We start from the raw sequence: 21,312 nt of genomic DNA on the forward strand, positions 1-21,312 counted from the left end.
TTACCCTTATTACTTGTATTTAATTTAATATCTTCTTTTACATTAGTATTTCTCTTCACAAAATATAAAAATAAGCTTTATTCTGATACACATTTTTAGAGAGACACAAGTGAAACAAAAGTAACTTGTAACTGTTTGTGTTAAAATAAAGTAGTGGAGTAAAAAGTACAATGTAGTGGGGCATAAGTATAAACAAGCAATACATGGAAAAACTCGAAAGAAGTAAAAGTACAAATGTTCAAAAAAGTACAATACTTGAGAAAATGTACTTTGTTGCTTTCCACCACTGTTATTACTGATAACCGAACTGAACTAGTGTTAAAGCGTGTTAAAGGTTTCCCTTACTAGTCGTATTTCCGGGCTGAGCGATAGGACTTGAACGCCCCATATGACCACATTCGCTAGGGGGAGGGGAGGCTGCAGCTTCGCTCTGAACTACAATACCCAGAATTCCGTCCGTGCGTCAACAGCAACAGCTAGGATGTTGCGATATCGCTGGCAGCCAAAGATTGCTGTGGTTGCAGAGATTAGGCTGCTGGGTTGAAACCTCTGCCTAACGTTTTGGTAGATGTCAAATTGTGTGTTTTTGATCTGCAGTCGCATCAGACGGAGGATTACGTTGTCTGTCGACCCCGCGCGTGCTTGTGTTTGTCAAAGGCTGCAGCGGCGCTAACACGTTAGCTTACAACAAAATCACAGTTTTAATCTAAATGGGAGCAATTCAATAGCTCGACGGGCAGCTATGTGCCATCCAAAGGCGGCTTCACTTGACTGAGGATGGAAAGATTGTTCCAGGTATCGCTAACACACAAGTCACACGTCGGATACATCGCAACATAAGACATTATCTTCAGAGGATAACCTGGATAACCTTACACGAAATGTCATAGCGCGTTAAGTAGCTAGCACTTAGCTAGCTCTGTAATGGCTGGACGAGATGGAGAAGGAGCTAATGTTATCATCATCAGCAGCCGACCATGAACAGCTGGATGGATAGCTAAAGAAAGACTTTCTCCGGAGATGCTTTAGCCTCCTGGGTGGTGTAATTCACTTACATAACAAGCGAGTCGCAACCGCTCTAGCTATCACCAACTGGCTTGTGTTTGGCAAGCAAATGGGATCTGCAACCAACAAATCTGTCAAAATCACAAGTGACAAAGGCATCCCTGCATGGTTTGAGACTAAAAGTAGACTCGTCCGATTTTAGGTGCACATTCTGACCAGCATTTATATATCAGTGCAATAATTCAGTGCACAGGAAACAAGCCCTTCATCTGAGTGATTGATACACCTCCTGTCAGCCTGACAACATGAGGAAGTTCTTTGATTCCCGTCGGGAGTTGGTGAGCTCCGGGCCCGGTTCTGGAGGGGGGGGCAGCTCGGGGTCCAGTCATGCAGGCGGAAATTTCATTGGCAGAAACTTCACTGTCGGGCGGCACCAAGTCACTGTGGAGGAGATCATTGCTGAAGGTGAGAAGGGGTTGCACAGGCCGAATGATGCCATTTATTGTAACCTCTATCCCTATATATTTAAATGCATGAGGTTCAATTTAGAATATGATGTGTGTCCCGCAAGCCAAATACTTGAATCACAGGGCAGGCCGGGATGTAACCTTATGCCATCCCCACAGGCATGATGCATTAATGCAAAAAGAGGCCTTCTGCCTTTCTCAGCTTCACACTGACTAACACAACTGTTTCCTGTTTTATGAATCAGAAGTGTGATTCAAGAATGTGCATACCTATCTGGTGCAGAAAGAGCAGTTATTGTATCCCCTTTTATATGAATAAATGAAGGGTTAATGTGTAGTGCAATTGTTGTATTTCTTAATAGATACTGATGGTATGACTGTTTGGCATCAGCAGCACATTTACTGATAGTGACGTGGAGGCATGTACTTGATTAAAAAGCAACTATTCACCATTTAAACCTGGGAATTTGGTATTCTTCTTTTTCTATTTTACAGTTTATCTGAGCATCATGTAAGCCAATAGTAGCATATGTGCTAAGATGAGTACAGTAACAATTAAATGAGAGAATATGGCAGTGATGAACCTGCTATTGTCAAACTAAGACATTCCTTTACTCTCATGCATTTTGATTGAACATAATCTTCTTAACCATAGGGTGAGGTAATTACATCTCCTTTACAGTATGCAAAGCCCTAGAATCAACCAAAGAAAACACCTGGTTATAAGTGTCTAGCAGGGAGAAGAAAAATGTTATTTAGCCTGCCCCTTACTCAAAACATAAACAAACAAAATAATGAAATAGTTTGTCAATTACAGTTACTTGCCCTTCAATACCGACAGCAACATGAGACAAAGTGTGATAGAGCTACCGTCCCATACAATACTATTTCACTTTGGTCGAAGAGAGGATGCAGTATAACCGCAATATCTGCCTGAAACTGATGACTCTGTCACAAGTGAACTCGGCAAAGTGAATTTGTGGTCTGAGCTATACCAGATGGTTAGGCCTCAATGTAGGCCTCTACGTAAACCCTGCAGCAACGCTATGACTAATATATAACGCTATAAGGCTGCACCATTTGGTCCTGATTATCCTTTTTGATGTCCAAACCCAGATTACAACAGTTGTGGAAGTAATTGGGTGTAAAATGTTCAGCTACATTTCCAAAATGCACTAAAGAAAACTTGTGACAATGCTGTGATGCTGGAATTCCCCATATCTCTTTTACATTTTGTATTGAACCTGGCAATAATGTTTTAGTGTGCATCTAGATTTCGGGGTTGTGACATTTCTTTATGTTCTCTTTCTCATCCCTACAGGTGGCTTTGCAATTGTGTTCCTGGTGCGAACAAATCAAGGGGTGCGCTGCGCCCTGAAGAGGATGTATGTCAACAATGAGCATGATTTGCAGGTGTGCAAGTGCGAGATACAAATAATGGTGAGTTGATTCAATATTTCCCTGCTTGTGCTCACACAGTTCTCATGTGATCTGCCATCAGGGTCGAAACCACATGTGAAAGCAACAACTAAACAATGTCAAACCCAAATTGTGCCTGGAAATAAACACGATATCTACATGTACAGGTTCCCTTTTCTCTAGAAAAGCAGAAAAGAGAACTGCTTATTTTGTGAGTCCAATACCCAAAGATATATAGTTTAATGTCAAAGGAAATCTCCATTTTTGACTATCTATTTATTTATCGGTTATCAAAATGGTTGGCTATTATTTTGACGTTGATCAATTTGTCGACAAACATTGAAGCTCTGCTGTCAGGAAATCCAAAGAACAAGTGGGTTCAGAACACACACAGCCTGCAGCGCTGTTTATATGTCCGTTCTGTATTGATTCATCTGGTTCTTGGTGGGATTTGTTTTTGTTTTCATAGTGCTGTCTTACATGTTCCGCTCTCCCCCTGAGATGTTTTGTGAAATGAGTCAAAGGGGTTATTTCCATGAACACCTTTCATCAGTGAGATTGTTCAAAGGTCCTGAAGCTCTGGTTGTTACCCTACACAGGGTCTTTAAGGCATGCTGCCGGGTTACTTGTATAAAATAACATAAAGCTGTCCCTTCTATACATTTCATGTACAAAACATGGACAACACGCAGGTAATAAAAGAAGAGTAGTCCCATATAGCCTGACCTCTTGACCTGGTAAAAGAGCAAGAGCAGCAGATTCAGGATTTATAGTGACTAACGTATATCATGGTACCCTACTACAACATTTACATTATCTATAAGCAATTTAAAACGGTTATTTTCTATTTTCGAAGCATTTTTTTGTGACTGTACTTCTACATTAATTTAGTTCAAACACATAATGTGTTCTTTTAAATCTGAAGGACCACACAGGAAGGAAGGAAGAAATGGATGCTCCGATTACATACAAATGGCTGATTGTGTAAACATTCATCAGTATTACATGCAATTCTTCCTAGCAACTTATTGTAGGTCCTAGTTTTTCTTATTAAATCAAACTAAAAGACCCTAAAAAAATGTTCTAAAGTGATATCTGATGTCATTTATCTTCTTCACATGACATTCTTTACCTCTCATTCTCCTCACTCGCTTTCTCACTTACACAGACGCATGCTCACACTCGTTGACAGACAGACCCCATCTGCAGTACTTGACATTTTTTCATTACCTAATAGGTCCCTGATGTTGCTCTCCATTGCAACTCCCTCTGCAGGTGATGGCCTCACACTGCATCGTAAAACACTGGCCAGATTAAACTAAATGTGTGACGGCTTCTTATTTACCTCTATGCAGAAAAACAATATTGAAGTATTCCTTCCTCGTCCATCGTTTTGTTGTATTGCGTATCATTTAGTCATTTTTGTGGCAACCTTTCTGAAGAATGAATCAAGCCCTTGTGAAATGCTTTCATTCACTAGTAGTCACATTTGATGCAGGTTAGCAGTAGTTGTGCTTTTTGGTAAAACCTTTATGAACCGCGGTTTATTAATGCTCTTTAATGCCTATTTGTGTCCTTGCAGAAAGACCTTGTTGGTCACAAGAATATTGTTGGTTATCTGGACTCCAGCATTACTGCTATGGGATCAAGGGATGTGTGGGAGGTTTTCATTCTTATGGACTTCTGCAAGGGTGAGTGCTGAGGGGGGAATTCTTTAAGAATACTGAAAGAATTTGAGTTTGGGTCCATTATCAGTAATTACACAGAATAAAAAACACAAGTTGAGGTTCAATTATATACCAGTGATTGTGTTTTTGACGCTGTATAATGTGATATTGTTTCGCAGGGGGACAGGTGGTGAATTTGATGAATCAGAGGCTGCAGACCGGCTTCACTGAGGCTGAGGTGCTGCAGATCTTCTGTGACACGTGTGATGCTGTTTCTCGCCTGCACCAGCGCAAGACACCCATCATCCACAGAGACCTTAAGGTGATACATTTTGCCATTTTTATTCTTCGCAGTGTGTTGCCCCGGCGTTAAAACCAAGGCAACACCTACTGAAGATCACCATGCTGAGTATTTGAAGCAATATGATTGATATATGTGAGTTGAAGCTGTGTTTAATTATGCAGAGCTCTAACAGGAGGGGAGAGGAGATTGTCACTTGTCAAAATGCTCCCAAAACCTTTCCGTTTCTGCTGAGCGCTGTCAACTGCAGCGTGTCTGTCGCAGTCATTTTAGGTTACTGTCACTCAGCGGATTTAATCCATATGGCAAGACTACTTTTTATTGCAGTGGTGTCTTTTAGAATTACATAAAAAAACCTGAAAAGTTGAGTAGTTTGTGTGTCCGACTGTATTGGAGCATAACGGCTCTGCCTCCTAACAGTGTTTTCCATCCCTTTTCCTCATTTGATTGTCAGGTGGAGAACATCCTCCTGCATGACAAGGGTCACTATGTGCTGTGTGACTTTGGCAGCGCCACCAACAAGTTCCAGAGCCCTCAGACTGAAGGAGTGGCCGTCGTGGAGGAAGAGATCAAAAAGTTAGTGCGTCTTTTCATCTAGTTTTGCCCCTGCAGCTTTCATTCATTAGCATTCCTTTTAGGTCTAGCCTCACAGAAACGGTCAGCAGTTTTTCAATCATGAGCAGTTTTGTTAAAGATTCATAATTGAATTTCAACTATGGACTGCAGGGTTCTGCATGGCACAGTTTATATTTTCACATTTGTGCAAAACAAGCTTAGTGTGATGTAAATGTAATTAGTAATGGATATAATAATTAACTTTATTTGCATTAAAGTGCATCTATGAGCAGATGGAACTATGTAATTCTTCTTCACTGACACATTAAACCGGTAGTTTATTTTGTTTTGTTGTTAATGTATTCCTTCAGGTACACAACTTTATCATATCGTGCTCCTGAGATGGTGAACCTCTACAATAACCAGATTATCACTACAAAATCAGATGTCTGGGTGAGTAAGGGCACACCATTGTGATATCCATGATAAGAACGCACGCACATACAGTATCTTTTAAAATAAACACCGTAGCCTCCATTCATGTAAAACAGGATCAAAGTATTGATTTTATTATACTCCGAGAAAATAATACCAATCATTCATGCTGTAGTTTTTACAGTAGAACCTTAGTTTGACATAACGATAACATATTAAACCTGTAGGCTTGTTACAGCAGGGCGCAGATGTTTTAGATTCAGTCATGTTGTTAACATGTTTGACTGAAATCACAGTTTTTTTTAAATGTTAACAGCTGGTATTTAGAGAGACAAAGGTTTTCTTTTGTACCTTATTGTGTATTAATTGTATTATTAAGTATTTCCCTCTCCTCTCCTCCTGTCTTTGTGTGGTGTGACGGGGCATGTGGTTGTTTCTCCAGGCTCTGGGCTGTTTGCTGTACAAAGTGTGCTTCTTCACTCTGCCCTTTGGTGAAAGCCAGGTGGCCATCTGTGATGGCAGTTTCACCATTCCAGACAACTCCCGCTACTCTTATGATCTGCACTGCCTCATTCGTTAGTCCTTCTCAAGTGTTTTTAATGTTTTCAAAAACAACTAATTCAGTTTAAAAAAGGCATGCATTTTTTGTTTAAATAGGAATATCAAGTGAAGCTTTTTGAGTTGCTTCCTCGTGGTTGTTTTTCAGGGTACATGCTGGAGCCAGACCAAGAGAAAAGACCTGACATCTACCAGGTCTCCTTCTTTGCTTTTAAACTAGCTCAGCGGACCTGCCCTGTCCAGAATGTGAAGGTCAGTCTCTCTCAGCACCGCGTCAGCTGAAATATTTGGAAATGCTTGTCTTGCTCTCATCAGGAATTGACTTTGTTGTCGCAGTGAGGGAGGAAAATCTGCACTAATTCATCCGTTGCAAACAGTAGAAATAGTCTTTATTGTTACTGCTGAATTGGGAGGTTTTTATTGTCTAATTGTATATTTTCCTTTGTCACTACTACAGTTCTCTTGTGGAAATTCAACAAACAATTCAAATGTTTTTGTTTTTCTTTCCATTATCCAGAATTCTCCAATTCCCTGTAAACTTCCTGAGCCAATCAAAGCGAGTGAGGCTGCAGCAGCAAAGAAGAACCAGGCTAAACCCAGGCAAGCATGCTCACACTGTACCACCATTAAAGCTGTAGTAACAGGACATTTTGTTGAAGTAAATAGGTTCAGTCAGTATTCTGATACTCATTAAATAATTATACTAACACTATTTGCCATGATTAACAAGAAGGCCAACATGCTCCTTTTGTTGCCAGATTGACGGATCCTATTCCCACCACTGAGACCTCCATCACCCCCCGCCAGAGGCCCAAAGCCGCCCATACGCAGTCCGCCGCTGGCATCCTCCCCATCCAGCCGGCTGCTCTCACCCCTCGCAAGCGGGCTAATCTCCCTGCTGGTGCAGCTCAGCCTGTGGGTACGTACTGCACTCTGTCCTTTCTCCTCTCTGTCATGGGTAAACGAAGCTGAACTTTTGATGAATAAAGATGTGCATACAGACAGAAATCTCTCGAATCCTTTGTGCACACATTGATACTGCAACCTCAACAGGAACAGATCAAGTAGGCAGGTTAAAGTGACCACAGGCCCAAAGTGATTATGGAATGATTTTCCACACACTTTGAGTTCATACCGTTTTCCTCTAATTTTATATATTATAATTATTGAAATTGATACATGTTGCCATGCTGTTGAGTAATCTGTAGTCTCTGCTCTTTTCAACACCCCCCAGGAGTCAGTCTGAACCTCTCTCAGCCGGTTGCAGCTCTGCAGTCACAGAAGGCTCAGACTTCAGTCCTGCCAATCGTCCAGCCGCAAAACAATTCAAATCAGGCTGCAGCTCCACAGAAGCAGGTACATACTGAATTACACTGACAGAGGAGTTTACAGGGGTCTATTAATAACTATGGAAAATTATCCGTAGACAAATGTGGAAAAAAACAAACAGGAACAAGCATCGCCAGCGACGTATAATGCATGTCTGGCTTTTTGTGTTTGGATTCTTAAGCAATGATCTTCTTCACACAAGTGCTGTTAATTCATACATAAGTAGATTGATACAAAATAAAGTGCTACAATGTTGGTAATTGTTAAAGTCATTTATCTAGTTAGAGTTTGGACTGTAAAATGAGCTCAAAAAGTAGCCTTGTTCTCTGGGAAATTGTGATGGGCATCAATCATAAATTGATAAAAATTATATATATAGAAAAAATGATCATAAATGTCAGCCCTACACAAATATAAATGTACAGTTGCTGTGGGACCTTGGGCACCATCTCAGTTAAGATGGTTTGCAGTGTGTGAGAGTGTATCTGTGTGTGATGCAGGTGCAGCCAGCCGCAGAGATCACAGCAGCAGCAGCAGCAGCAGTGGTGTCTCCAGTGACCAAGGCTGAACCCCAAGCACAGCCCATAGTTCAGCAGCAGACCACCCCCCCCCCCTCAGCCAGCACTCCCTCCCAGCAGGCCGCTCCATCGAGCCCGGCCGCTCCTCAGCGTCCCGCTCGGCGTAAGCAGGCTCAGCAGCCAGCGGCTCAGGCTTCCCCCGTCAAACAGGCCCCAGGTCAGCCGCTGGTCTCTCAGCAGCAGCAGATAACTCCGCCATCAGCTGCCCAGGCTCAGCCCGCCTCCTCTGAGAGCAGCCCGAAAACAGCTGAGACGGTGAGTTCTGCACACTATCCAGCTTCAACATGGTCGAACATCGAAGAGCGAAGAGCAGTCAGAATCAAAGAAGTTTAACTTTATGTGTGCAATGTTTTAGCAGCATGGCCTAGTGTTCTGGTTATTCTTATATCCATCAATTGTTTCCATTTCTTCTTCTTTCTCTTTCTTTTCTCTTTCAAAAATCTTAATATTTTAATATGTCTCAATACAATAAAAAAAAAGTTGAGAAAAAAGATTACAAATATATATATATATATATATATATATATATATATATATATATATATATGTGTAATAATAAAAATACATGACACTTATATAGCGCTTTTCTAAACACTCAAAGACGCTTTGACAGAGAATAACACATGTGTATACATATTTGTATACATATTTTATTTTGTATTCCTCAGGAATTCTGGGAAACGTTACATCCCTCTGTCTGTACACACAAACTGAAAAACTTGATTCCAATAATTTTCCACACATTTCTGTCAAACATTGAAACCCATTTGTCTGTGACACTTTAAGTTACGTGTGAGACCCTCTATAGACTGTTTCCTGATCTCCTGTGTTTTGCTTCTTGTGATCAGACTCCTCCTTCCTCTCCAAAGACAACTGAAGAGCGAGGCCACCAACGCACACCGAGTGACGCCAAACCGAGTGATGTCACAGTGAGCGGCGTCGCTGGAGTTCCTGTGAGCGACTCCTCGCAGCAGCCGCAGGGAGCTAATGCAGACGCTGCCCCCAACCAGTGCGTTGACCCTACTGGAATACACCTGAAGAGAAACCTCAAATCAAGCCTTTTTCCTTTACTTATGATCTTATCTTATGACCCTTCTTTACCTGTAGATCACTTGCATCTCCACCCAGTACCGCCCAGCTTGTTGACTTTGGTGTTGTTGATGGGGGCCAGGACCAGAACAAATCTGGACCCCCTGCTGAGACCACCGACTCCGCCTCACAACCTGCATGGAACCCATTTGACGATGATACATTTTCCAACCTCTCTGCAGATGGTTTCAAAACTGAGGACAAAAAGCCTACAGGTACTATCATCAGTGCTACTGTGTGTGCATGTGTGTGTTTTTTTTTAAATGTGTTGTTGATTCATAACTGGGAATTTCCTTTTTTCAGATTTACTTTTAGAAACTAAGCCTCCATCCACAGAGGAGTTGATACCAGGCCTGCTGGACTTAACTGTGGATACACCCCAAGATAATGGTATGTCACATTCAATTGTTGCCCTCAGTTATTTATGACTTAAAACCAGAAGTTTGGACCCTTTTTATTGAAAGACACCAACAAAGAAATCTGCTTCCTCCCATAATGCTGTTAGGATTCGTAATGGATTAAAAGTCTTTGCTGTAAAACACTTCTTCTGTTTCCTAGTTGAAAGACCATCAAACCTTGTTGATGTGGATTCAGGAGCCTATCAGCCGGTTGTCCCAGATCCTTTCAGTATCCTCGATCTGTCAGATACACCAGGTAACATCTCTCTGTGGATTTATGGTACACACACAACCTCACCCCTTTGTAGTCTTTTTCTTTGTTGGTATTGTGTACAAATATTGTCCATATACATAAGTATTCATTCATGACAAGCCAGAAAACAAAATCCTGATATGTTACTTCCAAAATCTTCAATACCTGAAAAAGCATTTGTTGATAGTCCTTAGCAAAGTGAATTAACGTTGAATAAATATTTAATTATAAGTGCATGATCAGCAGCAAGTCTGGCTCTAGACTAAATATCCGTCTGTATAGTACACACTCTTAGCAGTTGTTTGTTTGTTTGCTATACCGGTAGTATTTCAAATGGGTTTTTAAATGTGTAGCTGTAACTGATATTTGTATTGCACTTTGCTCAAATATGTCTCATTTATCGTCTCTTATTATTCATTGGCCTCCAGAAAAGCTGATAGAAGGACTCAATTCTCCAGAACCATCTTCACTCCTGCTTCAGGACCTCTTGTCATTGTCTGATCCCTTCGGCGGCTCTGTGGAAGTGGCTGAAAAAGGTGTGTGTGCATGAGTGTGTGTGTGTGTGCACTCCGTTGCAGGCATATATTTTGTTTCTAAGAGTTTAAAAGGTCTGGAAATATAAAAGCTTTTCATTTGTAAAAGTAACATAAGTCCAAGGGTCAGTGCATGCATCTCAGGATCTCTGTAAGTCATCTCTCCTTGTTCTCTTTACACTTGAACCATATCTAAACCTTTTCCCTCTTCTTCCTTCACCTTCATGTCCTCCGGCCCCCTCCAGACCCTCTCACCACAGACGACTCTCTCCTGGGCTGCTCTCTGATCTCCGGTTCCTCCGCCCCCCCGGCAGCGAGCAGCACCACCTCCTCCCTCTCCTCCGCTCCCTCCTCCGCTGCCTCTGCTCTGGATGATTTCAGTCTGTTGTCTGGGGACTTTGCACCGCCTGTAGCAGGTAAGCTGTACACATCTGAAGACTTGTTTATACACACGGGTAAAGAGCCCCGATGATTCTCAAGAACTGTTTCTCCACAGAAGCAAGACAGTTGAATTTATAGAGCATCATTCAGAAACAAGGCTTTTAAAAATGTAAAACAGAAGGCATTTCAGAACATTTCACATAGGACATTAATAAAACATTAAAATGCATTTAAGGACATAAAAACTAAGCGCGTGAACAAGCAAGTTACTCAGTACAAATAATTGTATAAGCATTTATGGACGAAATTCTGCAACATTTTGGCTAACATACTTACTTTGGTTTATTCCCATTATATTGCTTTCTTTTGGAGAAATATCAGAAATGCTTCGGTTTCTTAGGGTTATTATTTTATTCCCAAAGATGAACACAGCACATGTTGTTTACTGAGCTAAATTGTATGCTACAGTAGACGACAACAATTCTGTTCATTACATTTTAAACCACTAAGGGGCAGCAAAAGCATTTTCATCACAGATTTAAAAAGATGTATAATCCAATCTGTCATAACTTCATACAGTTTCAACATTAAAGCCAGGTAAAAACAATTCAAAAGCATATTTCATATATGTGTTTTTTCGATGTCCAACATTGAGCTCTTCATAGCTGTGTCGTAGTTGTTGGCTCTTGACTGGTGAATGAAGGCTTCTGACTTTCTGTATCACAGCCTGGCATGATGCCAATTATTACTGATGCATCTTATTGTTTTATCTTTGAACTACTGAAGAGCTTCCGATGTGTTCGTGCACTCACTGCTGATTTTATGAAAGTGTTTCTCATGCTGACTAAGGTATTGAGTTATTTTATTGTAAGCCTGAACTACGTTTGGATGAATCATCTATTCTACAATGTTCTTTTGAATCCGCCACAATGATCCTTATTCTAAACGTTTCACTCCCAATCTAAAACCTTCTGGGCTCTTAAAGAGGACATATGATGCTCATTTTTAAGGTTATATTCGTATTTTGTGCCTCTACTGTGAAATTGTGCTTTAATGTTCAAAAAGCTCTTTATTTTTCTCATACGGCCTGTGCTTCAGCACCTCTTTTCACCCTCTGTCTGAAACCAGAGCCCAGTCTGCTCTGATTGGTTAGCTAACCAGCTCTGTAGAGATTGTTCAACTTTTTAGAGATGTCCCGCCTCTTAGCCTATCACGTACAATGTGTTGGAGCGCTAGCCAATAGAATCACGGGTGTTATGTAGTTATGTCACTGTTACGGTAATAAACAAGAGTCCTATAAGGTGTTCAGACAGGGTGGGAGTGTGTGGGAGAGTAACTCCCTCTGGGGGGAACTTTTGGATTCAAGCCTTTGCAGACCATTTACAAGCACAAAAACCTATATAACACACTATATTAAAAAAAATGGAAAACCCAAAAAAGCATAATAGGGCCCCTTTAAGACTTATACATCAACAACCCACCTTTCTTCGTCCTCTGCAGACTCGTCTCTCCTGATCTCAGACTTCGAGCTGCAGCCGGCCCCAGCGGAGGACCAGGAGGACCAGGAGGACGAGTTTGATCCGATCCCCGTCACTGGCCGGAAGAACTCCCAAGGTTAGTCTTTACCTCCTCCACCAGTGGGTCAAGTTGCTTTTTAGGAATAAATACAAAGTGTTTATTGGGTCTTCCCTCAGTTGCATGCTGATATGCTAAATAATTAACATAATAGTCAAACGTAGTGCTAACAGGATCATTACAGGATCTATTTAACGTCCTCAGAGTGTTTTAGATGTAAATGGGTAAATTCTGCCCTCTCTCTTTCTCTCTCGACCTCTCTCCCCTCTCCTTTACTGCCGTGCTTGTTGTGACTCCCGCTCTTCTGCTCCCCCTCCCCTCCCCTCCTCTTCTGTTTGCCTGTATTCGTCTCCCCCCCCCCCCTCTCTCCGGCCAGTTTCAGGAGGCCACTCGCGCAGTAACAGTGGCGGCTCTGAATCCAGCCTGCCCCCCAGCTTGGCCCGCTCTCTGCAGCTGGTGGACCAGCTCATCGACTTGTAGGCGGCTCCCCCCCCCCCCCCCCCCGTAGACGCTGTAACACCGGATTATAGACTGGCATAGCATAACGGCAATCAACACTGTTGTCATCGCTCGCTTCCTGCACCCCCCCCCACCCCCTACAGTAGAAACGTCTCTCGCCTTTCTGCGCTTCTTCATACCTCTCAATCATTGTCTGGCTCCTCTTCACCCCCCATCTCTCACCCCCTCACTCACACTCTCTCTTTCGGCCAGTAACACTAACACCATCCTTCCTAAAGACTAACCATCTTTCTGTCAATCAGGATATACTTCTGCTATCCAGTTTGTTTGAGCAATATTGCATTATGTCTAATAGCAAACAATAGGAGATCATTGTTGTATTGTACAATAGGCACAGTTATAAGTGGTTGTAGTTATTATCGTGCACAAGTGATATTGTCGTTGTTTGCCTTTTTCAATTCTCCTCCCCAGATTTATTTGCACATTTTAGAGTACTAGTTAAACCCATAGGAAAGTGACCATTTGTTTAAGAGAGGTCAGTTTATTTCTTTTTAAAGGGAAACTTAGTCATGTAGCCTGATTTGCACAGTATCATTAATGTTACCTCTGTCAGGGCTGTTGCGTGGAATATCGACAAACAATTTAATATATATAGATATAGATTAGACTGAAAATTACAATCTGGAAATAGCCATAAACAGATGTCCTATATTATGAGTTATTGTAATGAGGAGAATAACAGGACCTTAACAGTTTTCCTGATCAGACTTTACCGTGAAAGTGCCATAAAACAATCTGTAAACAAACTGCAGACAGACTGGAGAAAGTATCAGCTAAACTATCAATATAATAGCAAAATAAATAAATGACATATTAATACATTTTCAAATGAGAATCAGTTGGCTTTTATTATGATCTTTTTTTTTAAAGTGTATACTCTAAGCAAGCAATATGTTGATTTGCAATTAAATGACAAACCAGGGTCATTTAACATTGTTCATAGCAGTTTGCCATATCTATAGAAAATGCATGAAATCATGACAATAATTTGATTAATCAGTAGTAATAGATGAGTAGAAAAAATAAACAGTAGCTTTTGTCTATAGAGCAAACATTTAAGGCCATTCAGGTGTTTTTTGCACTAAAATGGCATTTTAAAAAAAGTAATTTCCACCCACTTGCACTTTTTGTTTGAATATCAACATGAGCACTCATTCCGCATCGTGCAATCCTCCCTACATTCCTGTCATGTGTTCACTCCTAATTGATGTAAATAGATATCTGCATCCCCTGCAGGCTGTTATCTTCCCGTGTATATATTAAGTCATTGTCATAAAGCTTTACTTGTGGAAAACATATTGCTTTACTTGTGAAATATCACATATCCATCCATATATATATGTACATATATATGTGATAGATATATGACTGAAAAATGACATTGTTTTCCTGTTAATAAATGTTAATATGAATAGAGTGTTAGAGAATGAATGTAAGAAATAAATAGTAGTCTATAATAATAAAATATCTATGATTCTGACACCATAATCACTGAATAATATTGAAGAATACTCTATATAAATATTTCATTCCTCTTTGTGAAATTGTGGGTTGAGAAAGTTTTTCTTGGTTATATCTTATTCAATTATTGTCGGTACATTAAAATGTATAGATGATATTCCTAGACTTTGTTGGAAATGAGTCTGAATCCCATGTTTTACTCCTCCTCCTCCCCTTTGTGAAAAGAAAGTGAGCCTGTGTTCACACGGACTGATGAAGGATTATATTTTTATTCAAAAACAGTTGACAGTTGTACGGAAAGTGGGAGTTTAACTTCTTCGAATTCTGTTTCATTTCATCGCTACTGGCTTTACGGACTTTAGTGATCACAGAGTTCATATCAAAAAGCATGGCAGTGTTGTTGAATGTTATGTGTGTGTTGGTATACAGTGTTATGATAAGTATGTGTGTGTGTGTGTGTGTGGAGTCAGAATTGTTGGATGTGTTTTCCAGTAGCCTACTTGTGTTGATGTTCTCTGCAAATACGGCGACAGTCACGTTGTCGTTAAAAATCTCTTCTGAAAGCACAGCCCCCCCCCCCCCCCCCCCCCCCCCCCCCCCCACCCCTAAATTCTCTCAGGAAGTCCGAGCTACAACTGAGAGTTGGATTTGTTTTGGCCTCACATCTCCTCTGGAAGTCTGCACTCCATGTTACTGAATCTGTCTGATAGGCTCATGTGTGAGGGGCTCTGTGAAGTGTGAAAAGGTTCATATGCCAACAGTGGAGGTACAACTACTCAGCATTAAGTCCAGGGTTTGAAAAGAAATCAGCAATAGAAACGTTTCTGTAAGGTCAAACAAGGTTATCTTCTCATGCATGATTACACTACGCTGGAGAGCGATCGGTCTGGAGAAATCTACTTAAAATAGTCTCGTCTTCAGGTGGCACAGTCATTTAGATTCATCAACAATCTGGATGTTATTTGGTATTAAAAGGTCTCTTTTTGAAAGAAACGTTTGGTTAAATGCTGATAAAGTGCATGGATCTTAATGTTTTTTTTATTAGATTAGATTCAACATTACTGCAACTTTATTGCACAGAGTAATAAGACGACGAACAACAGTTTTGACGTGCTTTTAGCTTAAAACCTCTTTCTAAACCTTTTAAATGAAATACAATAGTTACCTTGTAAGGCAGCAGTGTCAAATAAATCACCTCAAATCTGAGAATGGCACTTAAAACATGGAGCAGTGACTTCTTCACATGTTCTTTGATGATAAATATCATGATAAACAGAGAAAACATCTGTATTCCTGTCTAATTTCAATTGTATTCATTTACCACCTAAGATTGAGAGTATTTTGAGTAGAGCTCCTGATGTAAACTATTGAATTACATCCTTTTATATTTGGCGAACCTTAAAGGAGAGGCACGTCTCTGAGGTATTTCCTGTTGGTACTGCATGTGAACTGAAGGCTCTTGTTGTTTCCATCTTTCTCTTAATGACCCTTCCTCTGAACAACTCACAGTTACTGTTTGAACCTATGCAACCCCCGAGCTCTCTCCCTGTAGCCGCCGGTGTTCTGGTGTTAAAAGCCCAGCAGGTAGTGAGGTTACTCCTTGATGTGAAACAGAAGCCCCTCATTTTCTCTGTTTTTGCCAAAAAATGAAACCTGTTGATTATCTGATTCTTCTGAGTGTTTTGAGACTACTCTTGTCTTGATGGCCCAAACCTGCGTCAGAGCTGTGGTATCGTGTGCTCCTTCTATTTTTGTGAGATAATTAAAGAATTATAAAGGGATGGCAAATAAAATACAAATGTCAATGTCAATGTGTTGAGTATTGATTGCAAGATGTTCTTAATGTCCAGGATATTGGTTGAAGTTACTCAACCGAAGAACTAATTATTTTTATTATTATTTAAAAAAAGGTGTTAACTGTTTTCATAATGATCGAAGTGTCCCCAGTTAAGTTGCATTATGGGTAATGTAGGCTCTAATGTTTGTCATGAGACTAAATCATTTGTTCGGCTAATAACATCAAAGGAGTAAAATGCTATTGAAACGGGGTAAAGACTTTCGTGTATAGATATCTGCATGAAGTTCATTGAGTCCGGCTTAAATGATCTGGTAATTTATTTGTAAATGTGTTTAATAATATATTAGAAGTCATCACACTGTGTAATGCACTAATCCAAATGTATTCTGCTCAGATAGCAGGTTAAGTCTTATTCAGGTAAGACCTTCATGCTCTATTATATTTGTCAATACATTTTGGGTTTTTTCACTTTAGTTTTTTTACTATTGCTTTAACTTCAAAGAGGCTACCATTTCCCACTACATTAAGTGGAGTCACAAGTCAGGGATATACCGCATTTTAGTGGATTAGGATTATTTCTGGAGCCTGGCCGACAATTATAGACTAATGACAGATATTACAGATGTTTTCTATATAGATATATAAAAAAATGACATGTAATGTAATATAGAGAACACTAACACGTTTACATTTGAACTGTAAAATGTGCAATTCATATCTTGCTCAACACTGGAGCACTGACACAACATTTTATCATGTTTTTCTGTAAAAAATATATATCTGCCCGCTGATAGAAATCTCTATTGAACACTAAAATCCTTTATAGGTGGGGCTATTTTTCCAATCACTCTTTTAAGCTTCCAGATGCAAGATGTATGATTTAAAGAACTGGAATACAAACCCAATCTTTGACAAGTATGGTTTTGGGTTTTGATCCACTTTGGAAAGATTAAACTAGAATACCAATGTATTGTCCACCAGAGTGGAAAAATGTCTTCAGCTAACATAACCCAACATTTGCACAAGAAAGTGTAACATATTGAACAGATATGGCAGTAAAACACATGAACAGAATACAGGTAACACTCCTTTCCTTAATGTTTATGTCATAGATATAGCTGTATATATTAAATTGTAGATAACCTGTAAGAGGTCAGCAGATCTTTGATGCATGTGTCTTCATATCTGACCCTTCTCCATCTCCTCTCTCACAGACCTGCAGAGGGAGCTCAGCAGTAATGCACAGAGAGATGCTCAGACTGAGGCTCCTGTGCAGCTCTCTGAGGAGAATCATAGGCCGGAGATCCAGCCAAACAATGCTGCATGCGTCTATGATAAACACATGTTGCCATCAGATGACAGCAGCACAACACCCCACACAATACCAGCTACTTCCACCAGCCTGCCTTTTATTCCTGTCAACCCAGTGTCCCAGTTGCAGCCTCCAAACAGCCCGGTCTCCTCTGATGTCTTCCAGCTGGCTCCTTTCAAAACGCCAGCAAAAGAGAGCAAGATGCCCTTCAGCAGCCCCTCCTTCTGCGAGTCGCACAAACCTGCTGACGCATCCGATATCTTCCTCCAGGCACCGTTTGGAAAGAGGCAGGAAACCACCCAAGCTAGCACTCACATATCTGAACCGCAGATTGAAACCAGCAAACAGTGTCCCCCGGTCCGAGAGTCGTCCCCTCCCGGTCCCCAGTGTCCCCGTGTCTGGGCCACCCCTCAGCTCCAGCAGCCGGTGGCCGTGCACCGGGTCGTCTCCAGGATCGGGCAGCAGGCCGCGGTGGGCTCCGTGGCAGTGGGGCCCCTGCATTCCTGGACCATCGGGGGGAGACCCCTGGAAGACCCGTTCACCGCTGCACCTTTCCACCCCAGATGCTCTCAGGGGAAACCTTGATCATATCTCTGAGGCCAAGTCACAGCTTAATTCTGTAACTTAAAGGTCACCTATTATGCAAAATCCACTTGTTCATGTCTTTTATACATAAACATGTGTCCCCTCTGTGGAAAGAGATTCTGAACGTTTCAGGAAAAAAGATTTGCTCACTTTTTGTCCTGATCCATTTATATAAGAACCTGTCTGAAAATGAGCTGATCAGATTTTGGCCACTTTATGATGTCATAACGATTTTTTGGCTTGTGTAACCATTAGCCAATCACCAACCAAGGTAACCCCCCCCCCACCTTATCACCTGAATCTCCTCCTAGAGCACCAGTGTTTTCTTTTTAACCAAATATCTCTCAGAGGGGCGTGGGGAGTGGCTCCTTATTTTCATCTAAACGTAACAGACAGAGAATCAGCACTTTTGAAACAGGGCTGAAACAGAGGGGATTATGGGATGCTACAATGATCTGTTTGGTATTTCGAGGAAAACACTTCAGAGACATGTTTGTATATATCTGAGACCTATAATATATTGATGAAAAACAGTATAATAGGGGACCTTTAAAGAAGGAGCTTCAGTCACAGTATCACTCACATTTCTAATGTAGTTTTACATTTATTACCATTACTGCAGTATTAAAACTAGTATATTATATGTTCACTGGTTATGTAGCTGTTTAAACTTATGGTCTACCTCACTTTACTTTATTATGAGTGCTTCATTTTAGCACAATTGAGAAGCTGGACTGAGGAATTCTTAAGAAGAACTTGAAGGAGTGATCTGGGAATCATTTTAAACTGAATTTAGGATATCAAAAAGGGTTCACCTAATCTGTCGTTTTGATCATGCTAATAATGGTTTATTCAAATCATTTCAAAAAAACATAGTGTGTTTATCGTTAATTCAAATATTTGGTTCTGTTTTACTCTGACCTTTTTCTGTGTGCTGTAATATTTAATATAATTGTATTTCAATATAAACAAAAGCTTAGAGATATAGTAGATGTTTTAGTTTGAGTTAAAAACAGGTCAATCAGTTTGGCAGTGATTGTATGTTCCTAAACTTTAGTTGGTAATGCTTTGTTTACATTTCAATTACAGATTATGTTTCCAAAATGGTTGCAGGCCTGAAGAACTGAAGATACCAAATATTTTACTGCAAACCAAAGAAGTATAGACATGAAATGTAATGATGTGAGACCTTTGTCACACAGTTAAGGGACAACACATATTCTTGCAGTTACAGCACTAAAATACTCCTAAAAATGTAAGAAAAGAAAGACAATTTACAGAAAATCTGAAAAGGCTGGTCATTGGAGAGCTTTACTGGAAACCATATGATGTTACACTTGGAAGACTTTGATCATATTGAGCGCCATTTACCTGCATTACTGCTTAATAATGTTTGCAGGTTGATGCTGCCTTTTCCAACAAACTACTCCAGTTTCTCCGAATTTTAGCCTCATAATGTTGGACTTTTTAAATGAAACATATCCTGTCTGTAGTTCAATATTCACTGATGTCTTACAGCATGAGGTGACAGGTCAGAAGGGATTCTCAAGAAGAAAACAAAACTCCATCTCTACCAAGCAGACGTTTTAGTAAGTTTATCATATTTTAAATAATGCTTCTAAGTTTGCCTTATTCTTTGTTACAGATGGACGAGTTTTTGTAAACTATGGTGCCTTGCCATGCTGACGGTGTTTGTGTATTTCTATATAATACTGCATACGTTGTCAGTGAAAATGAAACCTGTACTTTATTAAAGGTTTGTTAACATAATTGCATCGTACTGTTTCTACCCATGCCTTTTTGCCAACTCATTTTAGAGGGTAAACCTGTTCAAATGTCAGCCTCTTTTAAGGAGACAACAGTCAGAACCCACATAGTTTCAAAGATTGTGTTTCATCTCTGTTGTGTTGATAGACTTGAGATAGGGTTACTTTAATAGGATGAAAACATCCCTTTCCCTCTGTGTCTTCGATGAAGCAAGATGTGTTTGCTCCTTGCAGGCTTATCTTTGAATGTGAGGCCAAAGGGTTTGACATAAAAATGGCTTGTGAAATAACTAACACATTTGTATTTAATGTTTTTTCCATTTTACCTCAGCATTTCTTTATATCTGCATAACGTGAAATGAAGAAGCTTTCCTAAAAAGAATAAGTCTGCTGAGGTAAAATGGAAAAAACATTAAATACAAAGTGGGGTTGCATTTTTGTGTCAGACCCCTAATAAACCAGCCAAAACATGCGAGTTACAGCTTAAATCTTTATCTACTCGAGGAAAAAGGGATTAATGGAGTTAGTGTGAAAGATGAGCTGCTTGGTTTTATTCAAGGATACGCAGAATCATATGTGATTTAATAAGAAATAAAGAGGAGGGGACATGGAAAACGGGTAGAGTGAGCCAGGTCACGAGCTGATTTGATCAAAGTAAACATGTCAGGATGTGTGTACGTAAATGGAGATAGATAAGTCTGTAAATCAATGCTGTGTCAGCTGCTGCGCTTCATAATGTCTCTGTAGAGCTGATCAGCTGTGACGTCTGTGATTGCTGTTGTTCGTACGCCAAAGAAGATGTGCCACTGGCCGAGTTCAGTTCAAGTTAAACATATTTGTGTGTAGATCGAGAAGTAAGCTGGATTTGATCATTCCCTCTGCAGAAAACTATGATCCAAGTCATGCAGCTAAACAGGCTAGATATGTTATTTGTAATCTTATATCTAAAACTTGTTGATCTTTTTTTAGAGAATACTATACTATGCAATTATTTTGGTTACGATGATTGAGATGGTTTTAGGAATATAACTTTTGTTCTTACCCAGTCGATCATATAGTTACAACTGAAACCTGAAAACAGAAATAAAAGTATTATAAGACAAAAACACTTTTAAGTGGCACCATTGGTCTTAGCTCACCTATGCTCTTAAATAGGAAGGTATCATTGAATGTTTTAAACCGCCTCTTCACTGTGTGCAGAAGGATGTTTTATAGTGTTATTATAAATACTCCTGCCTGATCTTGATGGCATCATATTTTGTATTTATAGTTTTTGTTCTTAAATCTGAATGCTTTTGTTTCTCGCAGTTTTCTCAGACACGCCTCCA

General features: G+C 40.2%; 1 protein-coding gene across 2 annotated transcripts; it reads left to right on the forward strand.

The window, feature by feature from the left end:
• The first annotated feature begins 450 nt into the window (after positions 1–450).
• On the forward strand, positions 451–18,329 carry LOC117476298 (AP2-associated protein kinase 1-like). 2 transcript variants are annotated; one of them, XM_034122706.1, is made up of 20 exons: positions 451–1,470; positions 2,794–2,912; positions 4,474–4,582; positions 4,738–4,880; positions 5,314–5,435; positions 5,786–5,867; positions 6,292–6,424; positions 6,556–6,659; positions 6,925–7,007; positions 7,166–7,326; positions 7,642–7,763; positions 8,237–8,569; positions 9,163–9,323; positions 9,422–9,618; positions 9,707–9,793; positions 9,962–10,057; positions 10,483–10,590; positions 10,833–11,003; positions 12,469–12,582; positions 17,536–18,329. In XM_034122706.1, the coding sequence occupies exons 1-20, from the start codon at positions 1,311–1,313 to the stop codon at positions 18,216–18,218; spliced, it is 3,288 nt and encodes a 1,095-aa protein (XP_033978597.1). In that variant the 5' UTR covers positions 451–1,310; the 3' UTR covers positions 18,219–18,329. The 2 variants fall into 2 exon arrangements, with proteins under 2 accessions (XP_033978597.1, XP_033978598.1); XM_034122707.1 differs by lacking the exon at positions 17,536–18,329 and adding an exon at positions 12,920–13,034.
• The last annotated feature ends 2,983 nt before the right edge of the window (positions 18,330–21,312 follow it).

The sequence above is a fragment of the Trematomus bernacchii genome, unplaced genomic scaffold, assembly GCF_902827165.1.
Source record: "Trematomus bernacchii unplaced genomic scaffold, fTreBer1.1, whole genome shotgun sequence".
Lineage (NCBI taxonomy): Eukaryota > Metazoa > Chordata > Actinopteri > Perciformes > Nototheniidae > Trematomus > Trematomus bernacchii.

Excerpts from the sequence above, each read along its gene's own strand:
- LOC117476298 (XM_034122706.1), top strand. The coding sequence starts at position 1,311 with ATGAGGAAGTTCTTTGATTCCCGTCGGGAGTTGGTGAGCTCCGGGCCC. Across the intron at positions 6,425-6,555 it reads TGATCTGCACTGCCTCATTC|GGTACATGCTGGAGCCAGAC; the intron begins GTTAGTCCTTCT and ends GTTGTTTTTCAG. Across the intron at positions 8,570-9,162 it reads GCCCGAAAACAGCTGAGACG|ACTCCTCCTTCCTCTCCAAA; the intron begins GTGAGTTCTGCA and ends TCTTGTGATCAG.